The 22,585-nt window shown below is 42.1% G+C and overlaps 1 protein-coding gene across 3 annotated transcripts in view; it reads right to left on the reverse strand.

Moving 5' to 3' along the window:
* NSMAF (neutral sphingomyelinase activation associated factor) overlaps positions 1-22,332 on the reverse strand; it is a 72,310-nt gene extending 49,978 nt beyond the window's left edge. Inside the window, exons 1-2 of one of the 3 annotated variants that reach the window (XM_069600071.1) lie at positions 22,217-22,313; positions 16,000-16,223 (exon numbers count right to left, since the gene is read on the reverse strand). Coding sequence is in view for 1 of the 3 variants with exons in the window: in XM_069600069.1 (XP_069456170.1) it covers positions 21,493-21,551 (59 nt within the window). In the remaining 2 variants the exon portion in view is untranslated. Of the gene's footprint in view, positions 1-15,999; positions 16,224-21,492; positions 21,953-22,216 lie in introns of those variants that run through there. The other 2 variants (XM_069600070.1, XM_069600069.1) reach the window with 2 other exon arrangements.
* Between the last annotated feature and the right edge of the window lie 253 nt (positions 22,333-22,585).

The raw sequence follows: 22,585 nt of genomic DNA on the forward strand, positions 1-22,585 counted from the left end.
CGTGCTGCAACTAAGACCCAGTGAAGCCAAATATTAACAAAGTGAGAAGGCAACCTACAAAACTGGAGAGAATATTTGCAAACCATGTATCTCATAACGAGTTAATATTGAGAACATATAAAGAACTGCTGCCGCTGCTGCTGCTGCTAAGTCACCTCAGTCATGTCCAACTCTGTGTGACCCCATAGACGGCAGCCCACCAGGCTCCCCCACCCCTGGGATTCTCCAGGCAAGAACATGGGAGTGGGTTGCTATTTCCTTCTCCAGTACATGCAAGAACTGCTATAACTCAACAAAAATTAAACTAAAAAATGGGCAAAGGTCTTAAATAGACACTTGTCCAAAGATATGCAAATAGCCAGACAGTGTATAAAAAAGATATTGAACATCACTAATCATCAGGACACTGCAAATCAAAATCTCATACATTATTACAGAACAACAAACATTGGTGAGGATGTGGAGAAATTCTGGTGGAACTGTGAAATGATGTAGCTGCTCTGGAAAACAGTACAGAGGTTCCTCAAAAAATTAAAGCTACAACTATCATATCCAGGTTCCCTCTGGTGGGCAGATGGCTCCTATCCTCCTTCACAGCCCCACAGATTCACGCATCTCTCACCACCTGCTTCTCCGTTGTTGTTTAGTCGCTCAGTCGTGTCCGACTCTTTGTGACCCCACAGACTGTAGCCCACCAGGCTCCTCTGTCCATGGAATTTCCCAGTCAAGAATACTGGAGTGGGTTGCCATTTCCTTCTCTACCTGCTTCTTTAGCTACTCTTTAGTCCTTCCAAGTCAACTAATTGCTCTAGCAACCAGGATATGTTTATCGACTCCTATTCATTAAAAGGCTTGGCTTCTAATGCTCCATGCCTAGAGCCAGAATCAAAAGCACGATGAGGTTATCACCTCACGTGGCTCAGAATGGCCATCATCAAAAAGTCATAGACAACAAATGCAGGAGAGAGAGTGTGGAGAAAAGGGAACCCTCCTCCACTGTTGGTGGGAATGTAAACTGGTACTACCACTATGGAGAACAGTATGGATGCTCCTTACAAAACTAAAAATAGAACTACTATCAGTTCAGTTGCTCAGTTGTGTCCGACTCTTTGCGACCCCATGAATCGCAGCACGCCAGGCCTCCCTGTCCATCACCATCTCCCGGAGTTCACTCAAGACTCACCGCCATCGAGTCAGTGATGCCATCCAGCCATCTCATCCTGGGTCGTCCCCTTCTCCTCCTGCCCCAAATCCCTCCCAGCATCAGAGTCTTTTCCAATGAGTCAACTCTTCGCATGAGGTGGCCAAAGTACTGGAGCTTCAGCTTCAGCATCATTCCTTCCAAAGAAATCCCAGGGCTAATCTCCTTCAGAATGGACTGGTTGGATCTCCTTGCAGTCCAAGGGACTCTCAAGAGTCTTCTCCAACACCACAGTTCAAAAGCTTCAATTCTTCGGCGCTCAGATTTCTTCACAGTCCAACTCTCACATCCATACATGACCACTGGAAAAACCATAGCCTTGACTAGACGGACCTTAGTTGGCAAAGTAATGTCTCTACTTTTGAATATGCTATCTAGGTTGGTCATAACTTTCCTTCCAAGGAGTAAATGTCTTTTAATTTCATGGCTGCAGTCACCATCTGCAGTGATTTTGGAGGCCAGAAAAAAAAAAGTCTGACACTGTTTCCATTGTTTCCCATGAAGTGATGGGACCAGATGCCTTGATCTTCATTTTCTGAATGTTGAGCTTTAAGCCAACTTTTTCACCTTCCTCTTTCACTTTCATCAAGAGGCTTTTGAGTTCCTCTTCACTTTCTGCCATAAGGGTGGTGTCATCTGCATATCTGAGATTATTGATATTTCTCCCAGCAATCTTGATTCCAGCTTGTGCTTCTTCCAGCCCAGTGTTTCTCATGATGTACTCTGCATAGAAGTTAAATAAGCAGGGTGACAATATGCAGCCTTGACATACTCCTTTTCCTATTTGGAACCAGTCTGTTGTTCCATGTCCAGTTCTAACTGTTGCTTCCTGACCTGCATATAGGTTTCTCAAGAGGCAGGTTAGGTTGTCTGGTATTCCCATCTCTTTCAGAATTTTCCACAGTTTATTGTGATCCATACAGTCAAAGGCTTTGGCATAGTCAATAAAGCAGAAATAGATGTTTGGGCCAGCCGCGGGCCGGGCGTGTGCATCCCACGCAAAAGCCCCTGCGTCCTTTCAGGTACTCGCCCTTAGTTCCTAGACTCCGGCCCTCCCCCGGTCACCCGGGCCGCTCGGCTCGCGCCCCGCCCGCTGGGCTCTGGCGCCGTGAGCGCGCGCCGAGGCGGGGCGGCCGCTGCGTCCTGGCCTCGAACCCACCGCCCCGGCTCCCGCGCGGCCTGGGGGCTGGCGTTCCGCTTCAGGACCCTCACTGTGTCGGAGGTTGCCCGAACGTTAACATATCAATAAAGGCTAATGTTTTTTGCGTGCTTACTACTTGCCAGGCACTGTTCCAAAGGCTCTCCTGGATGAAAGTGTGAGACCTGTGCAACAACCCTCTCAGGCACACTGCTTTTGTTGGTTAATGGAAAACTAGTGGCTGTAAGGGCCAAATATGACCCCTAGGTTTTGGAGAGAATAGGAAGAAAAGTCTTCACTTAAAGGGGTTTGTCTTCAGAGAGTTATTTCCTTTTTGGCTTTAATGGAGAAGAATGTCAAATATGATACTGGGACACTGACGTTCCTTAACAACAGACTTAAACAGGATAGAAAGAGTGAACAACCGGGCATCAAGTGTGATGAATGAGGAAGCTGTTATTATAACAAAGGGAAGAAAAGGTCTCTGTTCATAATGCCAAGTGTGTGCAGCACAAAGATCAGGATATTAGCCACTGATAGAACCCCACCCAAAGTGAGGAAGCTCCATAATAAAGAGAACTCCACAAATTACCAGAATATAAAAAGGCCACCCCAAACGCAGCAATATAACCAAGATGAAGAGACAGAGGAATACTCAGCAGGTAAAGGAACAGGAGAGTTGCCCACCAAACCAAACAAAAGAGGAAGAAGTAGGGAATCTACCAGAGAAGGAATTCCGAATATTGATAGTGAAAATGATCCAAAATCTTGAAATCAAAATGGAATCACAGATAAACAGCCTAGAGACAAGGATTGAGAAGATGCAAGAAAGGTTTAACAAGGACCTAGAAGAAATAAAAAAGAGTCAAAATATAATGAATAACGCAATAAATGAGATCAGAAACACTCTGGAGGCAACAAATAGTAGAATAACGGAGGCAGAAGATAGGATTAGTGAAATAGAAGATAGAATGGTAGAAATAAATGAATCAGAGAGGAAACAAGAAAAACGAATTAAAAGAAACGAGGACAATCTCAGAGACCTCCAGGACAATATGAAACGCTCCAACATTTGAATTATAGGAGTCCCAGAAGAAGAAGACAGAAAGAAAGATCATGAGAAAATCCTTGAGGAGATAATAGTTGAAAACTTCCCTAAAATGGGGAAGGAAATAATCACCCAAGTCCAAGAAACATGGAGAGTTCCAAATAGGATAAACCCAAGGTGAAACACCCCAAGACACATATTAATCAAATTAACAAAGATCAAACACAAAGAACAAATATTAAAAGCAGCAAGGGAAAAACAACAAATAACACACAAGGGGATTCCCATAAGGATAACAGCTGATCTTTCAATAGAAACTCTTCAGGCCAGGAGGGAATGGCAAGACATACTTAAAGTGATGAAAGACAATAACCTACAGCCCAGATTACTGTACCCAGCAAGGATCTCATTCAAATATGAAGGAGAAATCAAAAGCTTTACAGACAAGCAAAAGCTGAGAGAATTCAGCACCACCAAACCAGCTTTCCAACAAATTCTAAAGGATATCCTCTAGACAGGAAACACGAAAAGGGTGTATAAACCCGAACCCAAAACAATAAAGTAAATGGTAATGGGATCATATTTATCAATAATTACCTTAAATGTAAATGGGTTGAACGCCCCAACCAAAAGACAAAGACTAGCCGAATGGATACAAAAACAAGACCCCTCTATATGCTGCTTACAAGAGACCCACCTCAAAACAAGGGACACATACAGACTGAAAGTAAAGGGCTGGAAAAAGATATACCACGCAAATAGAGACCAAAAGAAAGCAGGAGTGGCAATACTCATATCCGATAAAATAGACTTTAAAACAAAGGCTGTAAAAAGAGACAAAGAAGGCCACTACATAATGATCAAAGGATCAATCCAAGAAGAAGATATAACAATTATAAATATATATGCACCCAACATAGGAGCACCGCAATATGTAAGACAAATGCTAACAAGTATGAAAGGGGAAATCAACAATAACACAATAATAGTGGGACACTTTAATACCCCACTCACACCTATAGACAGATCAACTAAACAGAAAATTAACAAAGAAACGCAAACTTTAAATGATACATTAGATCAGTTAGACCTAATTGATATCTATAGGACATTTCACCCCAAAACAATGAATTTCACCTTTTTTTCAAGTGCTCATGGAACCTTCTCCAGGATAGATCACATCCTGGGCCATAAATCTAAACTTGATAAATTCAAAAAAATCGAAATCATTCCAAGCATCTCTTCTGACCATAATGCATTAAGATTAGATCTCAATTACAGGAGAAAAACTATTAAAAATTCCAACATATGGAGGATGAACAACACACTTCTGAATAACCAACAAATCACAGAAGAAATCAAAAAAGAAATCAAAATATGCATAGAAATGAATGAAAATGAAAACACAACAACCCAAAACCTGTGGGACACTATAAAAGCAGTGCTAAGAGGAAAGTTCATAGCAATACAGGCATACCTCAAGAAACAAGAAAAAAGTCAAATAAATAACCTAACTCTACACCTAAAGCAACTAGAAAAGGAAGAGTTGGAGAACTCCAGAGTTAGTAGAAGGAAAGAAATCTTAAAAATTAGGGCAGAAATAAATGCAAAAGAAACAAAAGAGACCATAGCAAAAATCAACAAAGCCAAAAGCTGGTTCTTTGAAAGGATAAATAAAATTGACAAACCATTAGCCAGACTCATCAAGAAGCAAAGAGAGAAAAATCAGATCAATAAAATTAGAAATGAAAATGGAGAGATCACAACAGACAACACAGAAATACAAAGGATCATAAGAGACTACTATCAGCAGTTGTATGCCAATAAAATGGACAACGTGGAAGAAATGGACAAATTCTTAGAAAAGTACAATTTTCCAAAACTCAACCAGGAAGAAATAGAAAATCTTAACAGACCCATCACAAGCACGGAAATTGAAACTGTAATCAGAAATCTTCCAGCAAACAAAAGCCCAGGTCCAGACGGCTTCACAGCTGAATTCTACCAAAAATTTCGAGAAGAGCTAACACCTATCCTCCTCAAACTCTTCCAGAAAATTGCACAGGAAGGTAAACTTCCAAACTCATTCTATGAGGCCACCACCACCCTAATACCAAAACCTGACAAAGATGTCACAAAAAAAGAAAACTACAGGCCAATATCACTGATGAACATAGATGCAAAAATCCTCAACAAAATTCTAGCAATCAGAATCCAACAACACATTAAAAAGATCATACACCATGACCAAGCGGGCTTTATCCCAGGGATGCAAGGATTCTTCAATATCCACAAATCAATCAATGTAATTCACCACATTAACAAATTGAAAAATAAAAACCATATGATTATCTCAATAGATGCAGAGAAGGCCTTTGACAAAATTCAACATCCATTTACGATAAAAACTCTCCAGAAAGCAGGAATAGAAGGAACATACCTCAACATAATAAAAGCTATATATGACAAACCCACAGCAAACATTATCCTCAATGGTGAAAAATTGAAAGCATTTCCCCTAAAGTCAGGAACAAGAGAAGGGTGCCCACTTTCACCGCTACTATTCAACATAGTTCTGGAAGTTTTGGCCACAGCAATCAGAGCAGAAAAAGAAATGAAACGAATCCAAATTGGAAAAGAAGAAGTAAAACTCTCACTGTTTGCAGATGGCATGATCCTCTACATGGAAAACCCTAAAGACTCCACCAGAAAATTACTAGAGCTAATCAATGAATATAGTAAGGTTGGAGGATATAAAATCAACACACAGAAATCCCTTGCATTCCTATACACTAATAATGAGAAAGTAGAAAAAGAAATTAAGGAAACAATTCCATTCACCATTGCAACGAAAAGAATAAAATACTTAGGAATATATCTACCTAAAGAAACTAAAGACCTATATATAGAAAACTATAAAACACTGATGAAAGAAATCAAAGAGGACACTAATAGATGGAGAAATATACCATGTTCATGGATCGGAAGAATCAATATAGTGAAAATGAGTATACTACCCAAAGCAATTTACAAATTCAATGCAATCCCTATCAAGCTACCAGCCACATTTTTCACAGAACTAGAACAAATAATTTCAAGATTTGTATGGAAATACAAAAAACCTCAAATAGCCAAAGCAATCTTGAGAAAGAAGAATGGAACTGGAGGAATCAACTTGCCTGACTTCAGGCTCTACTACAAAGCCACAGTCATCAAGACAGTATGGTACTGGCACAAAGACAGACATATAGATCAATGGAACAAAATAGAAAGCCCAGAGATAAATACACACACATATGGACACCTTATCTTTGACAAAGGAGGCAAGAATATACAATGGAGTAAAGACAATCTCTTTAACAAGTGGTGCTGGGAAAACTGGTCAACCACTTGTAAAAGAATGAAACTAGATCACTTTCTAACACCGCACACAAAAATAAACTCAAAATGGATTAAAGATCTAAATGTAAGATCAGAAACTATAAAACTCTTAGAGGAGAACATAGGCAAAACACTCTCAGACATAAATCACAGCAGGATCCTCTATGATCCACCTCCCAGAATTCTGGAAATAAAAGCAAAAATAAACAAATGGGATCTAATTAAAATTAAAAGCTTCTGCACAACAAAGGAAAATATAAGCAAGGTGAAAAGACAGCCTTCTGAATGGGAGAAAATAATAGCAAATGAAGCAACTGACAAACAACTAATCTCAAAAATATACAAGCAACTTATGCAGCTCAATTCCAGAAAAATAAACGACTCAATCAAAAAATGGGCCAAAGAACTAAATAGACATTTCTCCAAAGAAGACATACGGATGGCTAACAAACACATGAAAAGATGCTCAACATCACTCATTATTAGAGAAATGCAAATCAAAACCACAATGAGGTACCACTTCACACCAGTCAGAATGGCTGCGATCCAAAAATCTGCAAGCAATAAATGCTGGAGAGGGTGTGGAGAAAAGGGAACCCTCCTACACTGTTGGTGGGAATGCAAACTAGTACAGCCACTATGGAGAACAGTGTGGAGATTCCTTAAAAAATTGCAAATAGAACTACCTTATGACCCAGCAATCCCACTGCTGGGCATACACAACAAGGAAACCAGAACTGAAAGAGACACATGTACCCCAATGTTCATCGCAGCACTGTTTATAATAGCCAGGACATGGAAACAACCTAGATGTCCATCAGCAGATGAATGGATAAGAAAGCTGTGGTACATATACACAATGGAGTATTACTCAGCCGTTAAAAAGAATTCATTTGAATCAGTTCTGATGAGATGGATGAAACTGGAGCCGATTATACAGAGTGAAGTAAGCCAGAAAGAAAAACACCAATACAGTATACTAACACATATATATGGAATTTAGGAAGATGGCAATGACGACCCTGTATGCAAGACAGGGAAAGAGACACAGATGTGTATAACGGACCTTTGGACTCAGAGGGAGAGGGAGAGGGTGGGATGATTTGGGAGAATGACATTCTAACATGTATACTATCATGTAAGAATTGAATCGCCAGTCTATGTCTGACGCAGGATGCAGCATGCTTGGGGCTGGTGCATGGGGATGACCCAGAGAGATGTTATGGGGAGGGAGGAGGGAGGGGGGTTCATGTTTGGGAACGCATGTAAGAATTAAAGATATTAAAATTTAAAAAAAAAAAAGAAAGAAATAGATGTTTGTCTGGAACTATCTTGCTTTTTCCATGATCCAGCGGATGTTGGCAATTTGATCTCTTGTTCCTCTGCCTTTTCCAAAACCAGCTTGAACATCTGGAAGTTCACGGTTCACGTATTGCTGAAGCCTGGCTTGGAGAATTTTGAGCATTACTTTACTAGCATGTGAGATGAGTGCAATTGTGTGGTAGTTTGAGCATTCTTTGGCATTGCCTTTCTTTGGAATTGGAATGAAAATGGACCTTTTCCAGTCCTGTGGCCACTGCTGAGTTTTCCAAATTTGCTGGCGTATTGAGTGCAGCACTTTCACAGCATCATCTTTCAGGATTTGAAATAGCTCTACTGGAATTCCATCACCTCTACTAGCTTTGTTCTTAGTGATGCTTTCTAAGGCCCATTTGACTTCACATTCCAGGATGTCTGGCTCTAGGTGAGTGATCACACCATCATGATTATTTTGGTCGTGAAGATCTTTTTTTTATAGTTCTTCTGTGTATTCCTGCCACCTCTTCTTAATATCTTCTGATTCTGTTAGGTCCATACCATTTCTGTCCTTTGTCGAGGCCATCTTTTCATGAAATCTTCCCTTGGTATCTCTAACTTTCTTGAAGAGATCTCTAGTCTTTCCCATTCTGTTCTTTTCCTCTATTTCTTTGCACTGATTGCTGAGGAAGGCTTTCTTCTCTCTTCTTGCTATTCTTTGGAACTCTGCATTCAGATGCTTGTATCTTTCCTTTTCTCCTTTGCTTTTCTCTTCTCTTCTTTTCACAGCTATTTGTAAGGCCTCCTCAAACAGCCATTTTTCTTTTTTTTGCATTTCTTTTCCATGGGGATGGTCTTGATCCCTGTCTCCTGTACAGTGTCACGAACCTCTGTCCATAGTTCATCAGGCACTCGATCTATAAGACCCAGCAATAACACGCCTGGAAATACATCTGGAGAAAACTAACAGAAAAGATACACACATACCAATGTTCATCGCAGCACTATTTACAACAGCCAAGACACAGAAGCAACCTGAACATCCATCAACAAGAAGAACGGATAAAGAAGATCTGGTACATACATACAGTGGAACATAAACCAGCCATAAAAAGGAATGAAAAGCCATTTGCAGCAACGTGGACGGACCTAGAGACTGTCCTACAAAGTCAGAAAGAGAAAGACGAATGTCATATGAATCATATGTGGAATTTAGTTTCTTAAACTGATAGAAATAAACTTATTTACAAAGTAGGAACAGACACTCAGATTTTGAAACCAAGCTTATGGTAACCAAAGGGGAAAGGCTGGCTGGGAGCTTGGGATTAACATATACACAACTATATAGAAAACAGATAACCAACAAGGACCTGACATATAGCACAGGAACTCTACTCAGTAACCTATATGGGAAAAGAATCTGAAAAAGAAGGAAGATATCTTTACGCATAATTGAATCACTTAGCTGTACACTTGAAACTAATACAACACTGTAAGTCAACTATATTCCAATAACACTTTCAAAATAAAAAAAGAACTACCCCATGACCCAACAGTCACACTTATGAATATATATCCAAAAGCACTGAAAATGTATCAGAGATATTTGCATATCCATGTTCACTGCAGCGTTATTCACAATAGCTAAGAGACAGAAGCAATCTAAGCATCTGTTGATGGATGGGTAAAGAAAATGAGGCATACACATACAGTGAAATATTTTTCAGCCTTAAAAAAAAAAAAAAGAAGGAAGTCTTGTCACATGCTACAACATGCAGGAGCCTTGAAGGCACTGCTCCAGGTGAAATAGATCAGTTCCCAAAGACAAATACCACATTGTTCCACTTATCTAAGAATCTAACATAGTCAGACTCTTACTAAGAGAAAACAAAATGGTGGTTGCCAGGAGCTGGGGGAAGGATAGAGCTTCAGTTTTGCAAGATTTGAAGTTCTAGAGATGAGTTTGGGTAAACTCCGAGAGTTGGTGATGGACAGGGAGGCCTGGCATGCTGCGATTCATGGGGTTGCAAAGAGTTGGACGCGACTGAGCTGAACTGAAAGTTCTAGAGATTTGCCACACAACATGTGAACATACTTAATACTACTATACTGTGACTTAAAACTGTAAATACTGAAGTGAAAAATAGTGAATCTTAAGTGTTTTTTTAAATAAAAGGGTTAAAAACTTTTTTTTATTTTGTTGAAGTATGTGGGTTTTTTTGGCCAATGAAAATATCACATCAGGTACTATAGAACTAAAGGCATTATTCTGGTAAATGATTTATATCCTCCATGATGTACCAATATGCCTATTTTGTAAGAAATGTACAACACATAATGAAGGGATATAACTAAATCGCATTATTCAAAGTTAAAGGATTAAGAAACCTTTCAGAGTTTTTTCCTTTTTACTGAAATGTTCAATTATACCTGCTTGAGAATTTCTGTATGTAAAAATTATCATAAATTTACACTGTGTTTTGAACAATGATTTTCAAACTGCATTCCATGGAGTAAAAGTTTCCACGCTTTAAAAAGAACCTAAAAACCCTTTTATAATTTTATGATCTCAGCCATTAGTGTTACATCAGTTTAACAGACTATAAATTCTTTCTTTAGGAGACCCTGGGTCCTGCTCCTGGGTATTCCTTAGTTCAACCCATGTTTACAGAGCTGTAGTGGCATTTTCTGTAGATAAATGACTCATTCGGCAACTGAACTTTCCTGAAAAAGATTCTGGCCCATTCTCATAAAGCATCTTGCTCAACACTTAAGCAACAACGTGAAACAAGGTCAGTGCGGGCAGCCCTCAGAGCTAAGGCTGCATTCACAGCTGCTCAATGATTGTTCAACACTCCACTGGCAAACAGTATTCAGAATGGAGCCCGAAGGTTTTGCCAGTCAGTTGATTTTCTAGGTTGGAGATGCTGAGGAGATTGAGAGAAGGGAAAATGTGCCAGTTCACGTTAGGAGTGTGTTCTCGGCCGGCTGTCCTCTATCTGCATCTTTATTCTGAATACTTCAACACGATCTGGATTTAGCCAGACTGTAGGGCCCCCCTACCTACCTGGAGAGCTGGTTTAACTAACTTGAGCATTTCTTAAAATGGCCTCTGAAACAAGATATGAAATTAAGGGGAACTCCCTGGTGATCCAGTGGTTAGGGCTCTGGAATTCCACTGCAGGGAATGAAATGAATGAAAGGAATGAAATGAAGAAAATGCTGAACGGACAAGGGCGAGAACACAGTTCTGTGACCCACTGTTAGAAATGTGCCCCCAATAATGTACATTTGACAGCAACCTCTGAAAAAATGAATCTTACTCCACCTAACTCTGTGAACGTCAATTTCTCCTTTCTCCGTTCTGCTATTAACACAAAAGGATAGCTTACTCTCTGCCAAAATTCAGCTGAACTGAATCTACTCCATTTTCCCAACCCACCAGTCAGAACTCTGTCAAAAGAGATTAGATTAGCATTGGATGACTTCACAGTGAGTTTATGCTGCAGATGGGTGACAACTTCCTCTTCAGTTTATAAATAATCTGTCTAATCTGGAATGACCACTAAACCTGTGTTTCTCAAGGTCTTTCAGTTTCTTCACCAAGAGTCACAGCCCTGGGAGCAGGCTTCCTTCCAGGAGGGTTCTCTACACCATCCAGAAGATAAAGGTAGAGGCAGTTTGAAGGAACAAACAATAGGAAATCCAGATGAATGCTTGATTACTGTTATCTCCAGCAGGGCTTCTCATGCTTTAATTACCCGGGGATCTTGTTAACATGCAGATTCTGATGCAAAAGATCTGATAGGAGCCTGAGATTCTTCATTTGCTAACAGGCTCCCAGACAGAGCTGATAGGAAGGCCACAGAGCACACTTAGTGTAACAAGGTACCAAGTCTCCATGAACCAGGCTTGGAGCATTCCTGAATTGTTCTAAATGTCAAAGATACCATAAAAACAAGCACTGACCCAGGATGTAAAACAGGAGCAGCATGCTGCGGTGGAAAGGGGGCTGGACTGGATCAGAGGACATCTGTTTTAGGTTCAGCACAGCCATGTCTTGGCTACTGGACTCTTGGTCAAACCACTTTGCTTTCTCAGGCTTCCAACTATAAAGTGAGGGGCAGGGAGCTATAGCTTAGATGACCTCAAAAGTCCTTTCTTAACCAGTGTCTGAGCCACCAGGGAAGTACCAGTGGGTTTATAGATTAATAAAATAAACTTGAGTTTAAAGAATCAGCAGGAATTCCATTTTGGGCATCACGGTAGATTAAATTTCCAAAGAAACAATCTCAATACACAGCCTCTAAAACTGCTGGATTACTGAAAACTTCACATGTTTGGCTGAGGTGATGGAAAAGTAAGGGAAGGTCTTGGAAGAGAGAAACCAAGAAGTCAGCAAGTCACTGGAGGACACTTTCCCCAACTGTCTGAGCAGCAGAGCCTGAATTCAGGAGGTGACTGAGACGGGGAGACAGAAGGAGCAGAAAAAGCTAGGGTCCCTAAAGTAACAGCCTCTAAGGGTGAACATCTGTTGGATCACAGAAAAAGCAAGAGAATACCAGAAAAACATCTGCTTTATTGATTATGTGAAAGCATTTGACTGTGTAGATCACAACCAACTGTGGAAAATTCTTCAAGAAATGGGAATACCAGACCACCTTACCTGCCTCCTGAGGAATCTGTATGTAGGTCAAGAAGCAACAGTTAGAACCAGACATGGAACAACAGACTGGTTCCAAATTGGGAAAGGAGTACGTCAAGGCTGTATATTGTCACCCTGCTTATTTAACTTCCATGCAGAGTACATCATGCAAAATGCCGGGCTCAGTGGAGCACAAGCTGGAATCAAGACTGGCAGAAGAAATATCAATAACCTCAGATACGCAGATGATGCCACCCTTATGGCAGAAATGAAAAGGAACTAAAGAGCCTCTTGATGAAAATCAAAGAGGAGAGCGAAAATGCTGGCTTAAAACTCAACATTCAAAAAACTAAGATCATGGCATCCAGTCCCATCACTCAATTGTTTCCCTATTTGTTTGCCATGAAAACAATGAGAGACTTTATTTTGGGGGGACTCCAAAATCACTGCAGATGGTGATTGCAGCCATGAAATTAAAAGACGCTTGCCCCTTAGAAGAAAACCTATGACCAACCTAGACAGCATATTAAAAAGCAGAGACATTACTTCGCCAACAAAGGTCCATCTAGTCAAGGCTATGGTTTTTCCAGTAGTCATGTATGGATGTGAGAGTTGGATTATAAAGAAAGTTGAGCCCCAAAGAATTGATGCTTTTGAACTGTGGTTTTGGAGAAGGCTCTTAAGAGTCCCTTAGACTGCAAGCAGATCAAACCAGGCAACTCTAAAGGAAATCAGTCCTGAATATTCATTGGAAGGATTGATGCTGAAGCTGAAACTCCAATACTTTGTCCACCTGATGTGAAGAACTGACTCATTTGAAAAGACCCTGATGCTGGGAAAGATTGAAGGCGGGAGGAGAAGGGGATGAGAGAGGATGAGATGGTTGGATGGCATCACTGACTTGATGGACATGAGTTTGAGCAGGCTCTGGGAGCTAGTGGGAAGCCTGGACAGGGAAGCCTGGTGTGCTGCAGTTCATGGGGTCGCAAGGAGTTGGACACAACAGAGTGACTGAACTGAACTGAGGATGAAAATAAAAAACCACCCACCCTACCTTCCCAGAGGGATATGGCAGGACCTTGGCCCTGGGCAGGGAACAACGTAAGTCTCCTTTACAGCCTGAGACTACAAGCCTGCCTTAACACACATTAGGGTTAGAATTAACACTACCTACTTAGCCCAATAACACTCAGAGCAAACCAGTGTTGTCTCTCCCCCAATCCCAGGCACATACACATGCAAACACTTGCTGGGAAAAACACTCATTAAACTGAAATCTCCAAGAATAAATTCAAAGAGGCCACCATCAAAAACCATTAAACAAATGAAGAAGTAAAACGACTAAATGAAGGTCAGTACAAGCAGCAGACCACTCGTCAAACCTGTAAAGTCCACAGTTAATTTATTTTCTGCATCTGATCATTACAAGCATAGTTTCTCAGTCGTGTCTGACTCTACAACCCATGGATTGTAGCCCACCAGGCTCCTCCGTTCATGGAATTTCCCAGGCAAGAATACTGGAGTAGGTTGCCATTTCCTTCTCCAGGGGAACTTTCCAAGCCAGAGATTGAACCTGGGTCTCCTGCATTATAGGCAGATTCTTTACCATCTGATGGGCTTCCCTGGTAGCTCAGACAGTAAAGCATCTGCCTACAATGCGGGAGATCTGGGTTCGATCCCTCCAGTACTCTTGCCTGGAAAATCCCATAGACCAAGCAGCCTGGTAGGCTACAGTCCATGGGGTCGCAGAGTCAGACACCACGGAGCGACTTCATTTAACATCTGAGCCACCAGGGAAGCCCAATCATTACAAGAATAAGTTAAAAGAAATAGGACATCAAAAACACAAAAGATCAGACTTTTATAAAAAATGATCAAGGCAGCTGTGAGTGAACCAAATGAAATTAGGAATTTACAAATATAGTTAGTGAAATTAGGGAATTCCTTGGGTGTCCAGTGGTTAGGACTCGGCACTTTTACCGCCGAGGGCCTGAGTTCAACCACTAGTTGGGGAACTAAGATCCCATAAGCCACCCAGGGAAGCCAAAAACAGAAAAAAAAAAAAAAAAGTGAAATTAAAACCTTAGTGCAAATTAGGCAACTAGTGAGAAAGTTGTAAGATGGATTTAAATAACCTACATGCAACACAGAAAAATCAAGATACATATTCAACAGCTGTTATGAGAGATTAGGGGCTTAAGGAGTGACGAGAAGCAATATTCCCTGAGCTGAAGATTTAGCTACAAATTTTCCAAAACTATCCCAGCTTGAGGAGCCCCAACTAGCAGAGATGAACTGAAGGAAGTGTCTATGCATGCAAACAGCAAAACAGTACAAAGAAAAGACCTTACAAGCAGCCAGAGAAAAGGCAGATTCCTAACAAATAATGAGACTTGAACAACAGGGGTGGGTCGCAGGCTAATCTCCCCAGATAGAAGGTGGCGCCCTGCAAAGCTCCAGGGAAACCTGTTCTGGTCTTGTGTTACTGGCAACAGTCTGGGTCAACAAGGCTTGGACCCCAGTGTCTTAATCACGCCAGAGAAAGTGCTGGCAAGCCCCTAACCATGTTCACAGATACACGCACCCTGCCCTCATCCACTGTGTCATGCAGACTCAAGTTCCATGCTGACACAGCCCCTGAGCAAGCCAGGGGAGGGGCCAGGCCAACCCACGACCCCAAAAGTTGCATGGGACCTGGAGAGCAAGGCTCCATCACAGCATAAGAACCCCTCTGTATCCTGGCCCTCGGTCACCCCACGGGGCCCAGGCTCTTCCTGAAGTGTGAAGCCTGACCCTGCTGGGGGCTAAGAGCCACACCCAGAGGGCAGGGCACACAGGTTACTGATCTGTACTTTGCTGGGAATTCCCTCCCCCATCCAATGTTACTCCAACAAGTCACATGCCTATTACAGGATCTTCAAAATGCTGAGAGAATTTAACAACCAGCAAAATTGATTTTCAAAACAAGGGCCATATAGGGACATGTTCAGGCAGACAAATACAAACGTAGTTTACTATCATCAGACCCCCATCAGGGGAACTTCTCAAGGACATTCTTCAGGAGAGAGAAAATTCTGTAGGGAAGATACATGCAAGAAGGAATGCCAAGACAATGAAAAATATGCATGTAAACTATACACGTATTAATGAGACAATGATACTGATTAAAATATAGACTGCAAATACTGGACAATAACAGACTATAATTTAAAATGGGACAAAAGGAGCTAAGTGTCCCAAGGTCCTTATATTGTTAGGAAGGAGGGTAAAGAGAATGATTGGCCTCAGACCTTAGTTCAGTTCAGTCGCTCAGTGATCTTAATTTTCTGAATGTTGAGTTTGAAGCCAACTTTTTTACTCTCCTCTTTTACTTTCATCATGAGGCTCTTTAGTTGTTCTTCACTTTCTGCCATAAGGGTGGTGTCATCTGCATATCTGAGGTTATTGATATTTCTCCCAGCAATCTTGATTCCAGCTTGTGTTTCTTCCAGATCAGCATTTCTCATGATGTACTCTGCATAGAAGTTAAATAAGCAGGGTGACAATATACAGCCTTGACGTACTCCTTTTCCTATTTGGAACCAGTCTGTTGTTCCATGTCCAGTTCTAACTGTTGCTTCCTGACCTGCATATAGGTTTCTCAAGAGGCAGGTCAGGTGGTCTGTTAGTCCCATCTCTTTCAGAATTTTCCACAGTTTATTGTGATCCACACAGTCAAAGGCTTTGGCAGACCTTAAGTTAAACATAAATGTTAAAATTTCAAGGAAAAGCACTAGAAAAACCAGAAACAATATATAGCTTCCACATTATTCAGGAAAAATGAAAGGGAACAAGGGGATCTTGCTAGTTAATCCAAGAAAAGGAAAAAATAAGATAAAATAAAAAAGTAAAAATGATTCCAAATATATCTGCAATATTAACAAAAGTGGGCCAATCTGTGAAGAAATATCAGAAAGAATAAAAAGTTCAACTACAAACTGTAAGAAATAAGCTTAAAATCTAAGGATAAGAAAAGTTGGAAGTAAAAGAATGAAAACATATATAATGCAAACAACCCAAAGAAAATATAGCTATATTAATATCAGACAAAAGAGAAAAAAAATTATTACCAGAAGTTCACTGTATGTTGCTGAAAATTTTGATTTGCTAAGAAGACATCAATTCTAAGGTTAAATAGACTTAATAACATACCCTGAAAATAGTTACAGTGAAGTTGATAGAAATACAAAGTGAAGTTAGCATCATGAACCCTCTCTCAATCAGAAAAAAAAAATTCATTAAGGAAATAAAAGAGCTAAACAATTGATAAGCTTAATGTTAACCCATATACAGGATATTGTAACAATATTAATATAAATCTATCTTCAACATCCTATTGAACAGTAAACTGACTACATATTGTTATAATACAAAATTTCAAACTATTATACAGACCTTATTCACTGAGCACAGATAAACAAATTAAAAGAAGATAATTTCAAAATCCATCAGTTGGAAATGTTAAATATCTGATGAGTAAAAAATGATACCACAACAGTATTTAGGAAAAAAACAAGCAATGAATTCATTAAATGATCATTTCCATTTTACATTATTTTAAAAAACATAGCAAACACACTAAAAATCCATTTGTGTGTAGATTCTGGTGTCTTTTTAAATGGTAGCCACTTTGGAGGAAGTTAATTTGAGACAGTAATAAGGAAATAAGGTGACAGGTATTTCCAGTAAAGCCAGTGTAAATTTTAAGTTAATCAAAAAATTTGCAACATTTATTTTTACTCTGTGTTTTGGTTATGTAAGAAAAATAAATCCTATTTCTTTACATCATAGTTATGTCAATTTCTCTCAGCCCATCAGTGTTCCTGGCGGCTGAGTGCTGATTCTGAGTTTATTTTCGACACCTAGCAAACTCCACAGAGGTATGAAAGGAACAGGATGAACAGTCTTTAAAACGAATGATTAAACCAGACTATAACAAATCAGTTTTGCCTCTCAGCAATCATTTTTAGTATAACAAATACAGACACAATTGGCAAACATATTAAGTGAAAGATTTTATACCAGGCAAGAAATTTAACATTAGCATAACCAAGAGAATTATGCACAGATAGAATGTGTGAAGCAAAGTTGAAGTCTGAGACATGCCTGAAGAATGATGGATGTAATTTGTGAGCCCAATATAGTATTCATGATCGTCATGTTTTAGCCTGGAAGGACAGCTTTCAAGCCACAGCTAAGTAATTTGTTCTGAAACTGTAGACAGAAAACTGACTCCCTCCCAGTAGGGAAAAGCCTCAATCGTCTCCATTTCTCTATCACCTTAAAAGAAAACAGCTGTGGTCCCACCACACCACTCCTGGACCTGAAGATAAAAAATATGTAACAATTAGCTTACTCCATCTTAAAGGAGATCAGTCCTGGGTGTTCATTGGTAGGACTGATGTTGAAGCTGAAACTCCAATACTTTGGCCACCTGATGCGAAGAGCTGACTCATTTGAAAAGACCCTGATACCGGAAAAGATTGAGGGCAGGAGAAGAAGGGGACGACAGAGGATGAGATGGCTGGATGGCATCACTGACTCAATGGACATGGGTTTGGGTGAACTCCGGGAGTTGGTGAGGGACAGGGAGGCCTGGCATGCTGTGGTTCATGGGGTCACAAAGAGTCGGACACAACTGAGCGACTGAACTGAACTGAAATCCTGAAACAGAAATATCTAAATAGCGGTAGTTTGTAGAATTCCCTCGTATGTTAACCCACTGTACATATCTACCGTTACCAACAATTCCAAGACGTGAACTGTCTTTAGATTTTTACATTTATCTTCATTAACACGTGCAAAAGGCATTTCAGAACACCAGTGAGATCAATATGGTTTCTTCCATCTAAGTCTTAACCAGAAGAACAGAGTATTTAATTTGAATAGCCAATTAGCTCTTTGTTTTCTAATAGTGAAAACTACCCAAAGTTTTACTTTAAAGCATCATCAATATTGATACCACTCTGCAGCTGTTTAAACCAGAAACTTGAGAGTAGGACTGCTGCTTAGCAAGTAAAAATACAGGACAACTAGTTAAGCTGGAACTTCAGATAAGTTACAAATTTTTTTTAGTACAAATATGTACCACATATCACATGCGACATACTAGATTTTTCACTGTTCACCTGAAATTCAAGTTTAACTGGGCGTCCTGTATTTTATCAGACAACTCTAAGCTAGAATTCTCCCTCTGTTACCTCCCACATGCAGTCCATCCCAACAAGGCCTATCAATTCTACCTCCTAAAAGCATCTAAAATCCGTCCACTTTTCTCCATTTCTTCTGCCATCACATTGGTCTAAGCCACCAATCTAAGAATTTCTCAACTGCCTCTCTGCTTCTACTTTTGTAGAAATACCACTTTCTCTAAATGTATCAGCATTAACTTTATAGCAAGAGAAATAAAAGCTAACTTCAAGTTTCCCCTTTCTAGGTCGTTATTGAGTAGCTGAGTAGCAGCAACCTAAACTGTCTTATGGAGAAGGCAATGGCACCCCTCTCCAGTACTCTTGCCTGGAAAATCCCATGGACAGACGAGCCTGGTGGGCTGCAGTCCGTAGGGTCGCTAAGAGTCGGACACAACTGAGCAACTTCACTTTCACTTTTCACTTTCATGCATTGGAGAAGGCAATGGCAACCCACTCCAGTGTTCTTGCCTGGAGAATCCCAGGGATGGTGGGAGTCTGGTGGGCTGACGTCTATGGGGTCACACTGAGTCGGACACGACTGAAGCGACTTAGCAGCAGCAGCAGCAAACTCTCTTAAGCAGCATCAGAGGGACCCATGAAATCGCAACTGTGAAGAGTAAGGACTTTTCAGGAGTGACTTCTGAAACAGCTCCAAGGAAACTAACAGTTCTCTTGGGTGTGTCCAAGTCAATGACCTCTATCAATCATCTTGCTAAACAGTGTTTATTGCTACAAAGAGATAAGCTAAGAAAATCTGTGCAGCCATAAGTAAATCAGTAGTTCAATAAAGTTGGTTTAAAACACTCTTGTCTTTCAGAAAGAATTCCAAGATTTAGAAAAAGACTGATTGTGAGATATTCCTGTCCTTCAATCTGCTATTCTAAGAAACCATCCTGGTTAGTGTGCCCATCAATCCAAGGTTGCAAAGCCACAGAGCAGAGCACTAGAGAATTTAGGTAGTTGGTAAGTTTAAGAGGCAAGTGAAAAAAATGTGGCATTGACTTTTTCAGATTACCGATGCTCAAAAACAGCTGCCACCTCCTGACTAATGAATAATAAGTATTTTGGTTGTGAAAGCTACAGAGAGCACAGCTAACCTGTCATGCTGTGTGATCAATGGATAGCAACAGAGCAGATTATACAGAGAAATGCCAGTGCAGACTTTAAAGATTTGTGTGACACTGCAGAGCTGTACCAGCTAACCAAATTAAACACAAATTACTGCCATGGAAGTAACTGGCAGAAAACAGGTTTCCCTGTATATCAAAGAGGCCCCTGGAATTGTTACAAATGACTCTTAGATCACAGAACACGATGGCAATTCAAGTGTTTCAAAGTTCTTACAATGTAAATTTGAACATTCATCTATTTAATACAGAATACCCAGTCTTAATGTAGTTGGCACTGAACAAAGAAACTATTCAAGCTGTCTCCACATGAAACAAGCATTCAAAGGGGAAGTCAGAACAGCCTCTTATGAGAGTGAGTTCCTTTATTGAGGATCCAGTTATTAGTCAATAAACAAGCCTTTCTGTGGATAAAACCTAATGATGCCACCAAAATCGTTCTTGGAAGCCCCATCCAAGATACAGCTTTTGGTATGTCTTCTTCTTTACAGTGGAAAATAGAATTTCAGCCTCTGGACACCCTGGCAGAGGCCAGTATTAGCGACTGGAAAGAGGTATGAATGGGTGCACCGGGTCCAGTTAATCTCTATAAAAAGAAGCATGGATGCTGCAAGAACAGGCAACCCTTAACGCCTGCACTTGTATTTCATGTACAATCGGTTTTGTGGGTCTCCCCTGATCACACAACGTGACAAACTGGCAGCACTCCGAGATAACTGGCTCCACAACCAAAATACGTGTAAAATGATTCATTTCCAGTTTCTGTCGGCACCTGGGACTACAGATCTGAGGACCAGCAAGCTGTTTCAGTAACACAAAAGACACTGGAAACTGACTGACAGCAAAAGTGAGCTTATAAAGGGCTTCCCTTGGAGAAACTGAGGATCAGAAACTCTGAATCCTTACTGCTCTGAGACCATTTCAGCCTCCGCCCGCGGGACCCCGAATCCCCCCGGCATGCGCTTTCACATGCACTCCTAAGAAGGTCCACTGCTCGGCGGAGGAAGTCTGGGGGGGTGGGGGGCTGGACCCTGGCTTTTCTCTGAATAAGGCCGCTCTTTGAGGCTCTCTCCCGGCCCAGGAGGGCAGAGAGCGGCCCAGGCGTATGCTTTGGGGCTGAACTTGGGATGGGAGCACCTGCGTCTGCCCCGCGGGCGGGTGGTCGCCAACCCGCGCGGTGTCGCCCGACCGAGTGCGGGGACCCGATGCCCGGGACCGGGGGAGGGGGCCCGCCGAGCCCGCTCACAGCCCGCTCCCACCCACCCCCCGACCCCTGACGGCTTCCGGGTGAGCCGGGCCGCGGCGGCGGGACCCGCGTGGCCGCCCGGGCTTGGGGCTCCGGCGCGGGCTGGGCCCAGCCCGGCGCCACTCCTGCCCCGCGGTGCCGGCGGCGGCCCGGCCCCTGCGCTCCCCGGCGGGCGCTCACCTCTCCCTGGAGTAGAGCTGCAGCTGCTGCTCGCGCTGCCTCTTCCGGGTGAACGCCATGGAGGGCGGGCGGGGCGCGCGGCTCCAGCTCGGGTTCCGCGGCGCCGCCGCCGGCCGAGAGGTCCGGAACCCGGGAGGCGGGCCGGGCACAGCGGGCCTGCGGGCCCCACGAGGAGCGCGCGCCTGCGGCCTGGCGTCCCGAGCCCGAGCTCAGCGCCGCATCCCCGCCGCGTGGGGCCTCGGCCGTGACTCAGGTCGGAGGAGGGGCGGGCGCTCGCCCGAGGCGCCCGGGACCCAGGGCCCGGCCTGGGGTCCGGCCCTCCGCCTCAAACCGCCGCCCCGCGGCTCCATTTCACTGCTTTTCCGCATGAAAACGGAAGCCCACCCTGAACTAAGTCAGCATGTGGGCCACGGAGGTTCTAAATAACATTTGAGTCTTTAATTGAAATAACTAGTCACATGACTCTCTTTTTGCTAACAGCTGTGAGATGTAACTTACACGCGAAACAATTCAGCCATTTAGTACCAATCAGTTGTTTTTAGTATATTCACAGATATGTCCAACTATTGGTGCAGCTGAGATCCAGCAGGACCCTGGAGGGAGGGGGCGGGGTGGCTCCTGGGTACAAAAGCCTTTCTGGGTCCCTGTTTATGTTTGAAGAAAAATGCTTTAGTCTCCTAGGCCTCCCCTGAGTTCCCAAGGGCAGCTTCAGGCAGTTACTAACCAGGGCAGAGGGAAGGAGAGACGAAGGGAAAGCAGTCCAACAGTGCAGAGCAGAGTCCTAGCTCCTCCTCAGGATGAAGGCAGTGCGACTGAGCTCTGCTACCCGGATAAGGCCCCCGGGGCAGGGGGAGGATGCTAACTTCTGGCTGCCCACACGACTTCATCCTCTTCCCTCACCACCAAACAATAAGAAAGGCAAACACCCTTCCTCCCTCAGCCCACATTTTGCCTATGAACACTTCCCTGAAACCCACTTGGTCTAGCAATAGATGCTCTGAGTTCAGAAGAGAGTCACCTGGGCTGGAAAAAAGGCCAGAAAACAGCTTGCAAGTTTTCTTCATTCAGTTAAACATTAGCGACTGATGTGACC

The sequence above is a fragment of the Ovis canadensis genome, chromosome 9, assembly GCF_042477335.2.
Source record: "Ovis canadensis isolate MfBH-ARS-UI-01 breed Bighorn chromosome 9, ARS-UI_OviCan_v2, whole genome shotgun sequence".
Taxonomy (NCBI): domain Eukaryota; kingdom Metazoa; phylum Chordata; class Mammalia; order Artiodactyla; family Bovidae; genus Ovis; species Ovis canadensis.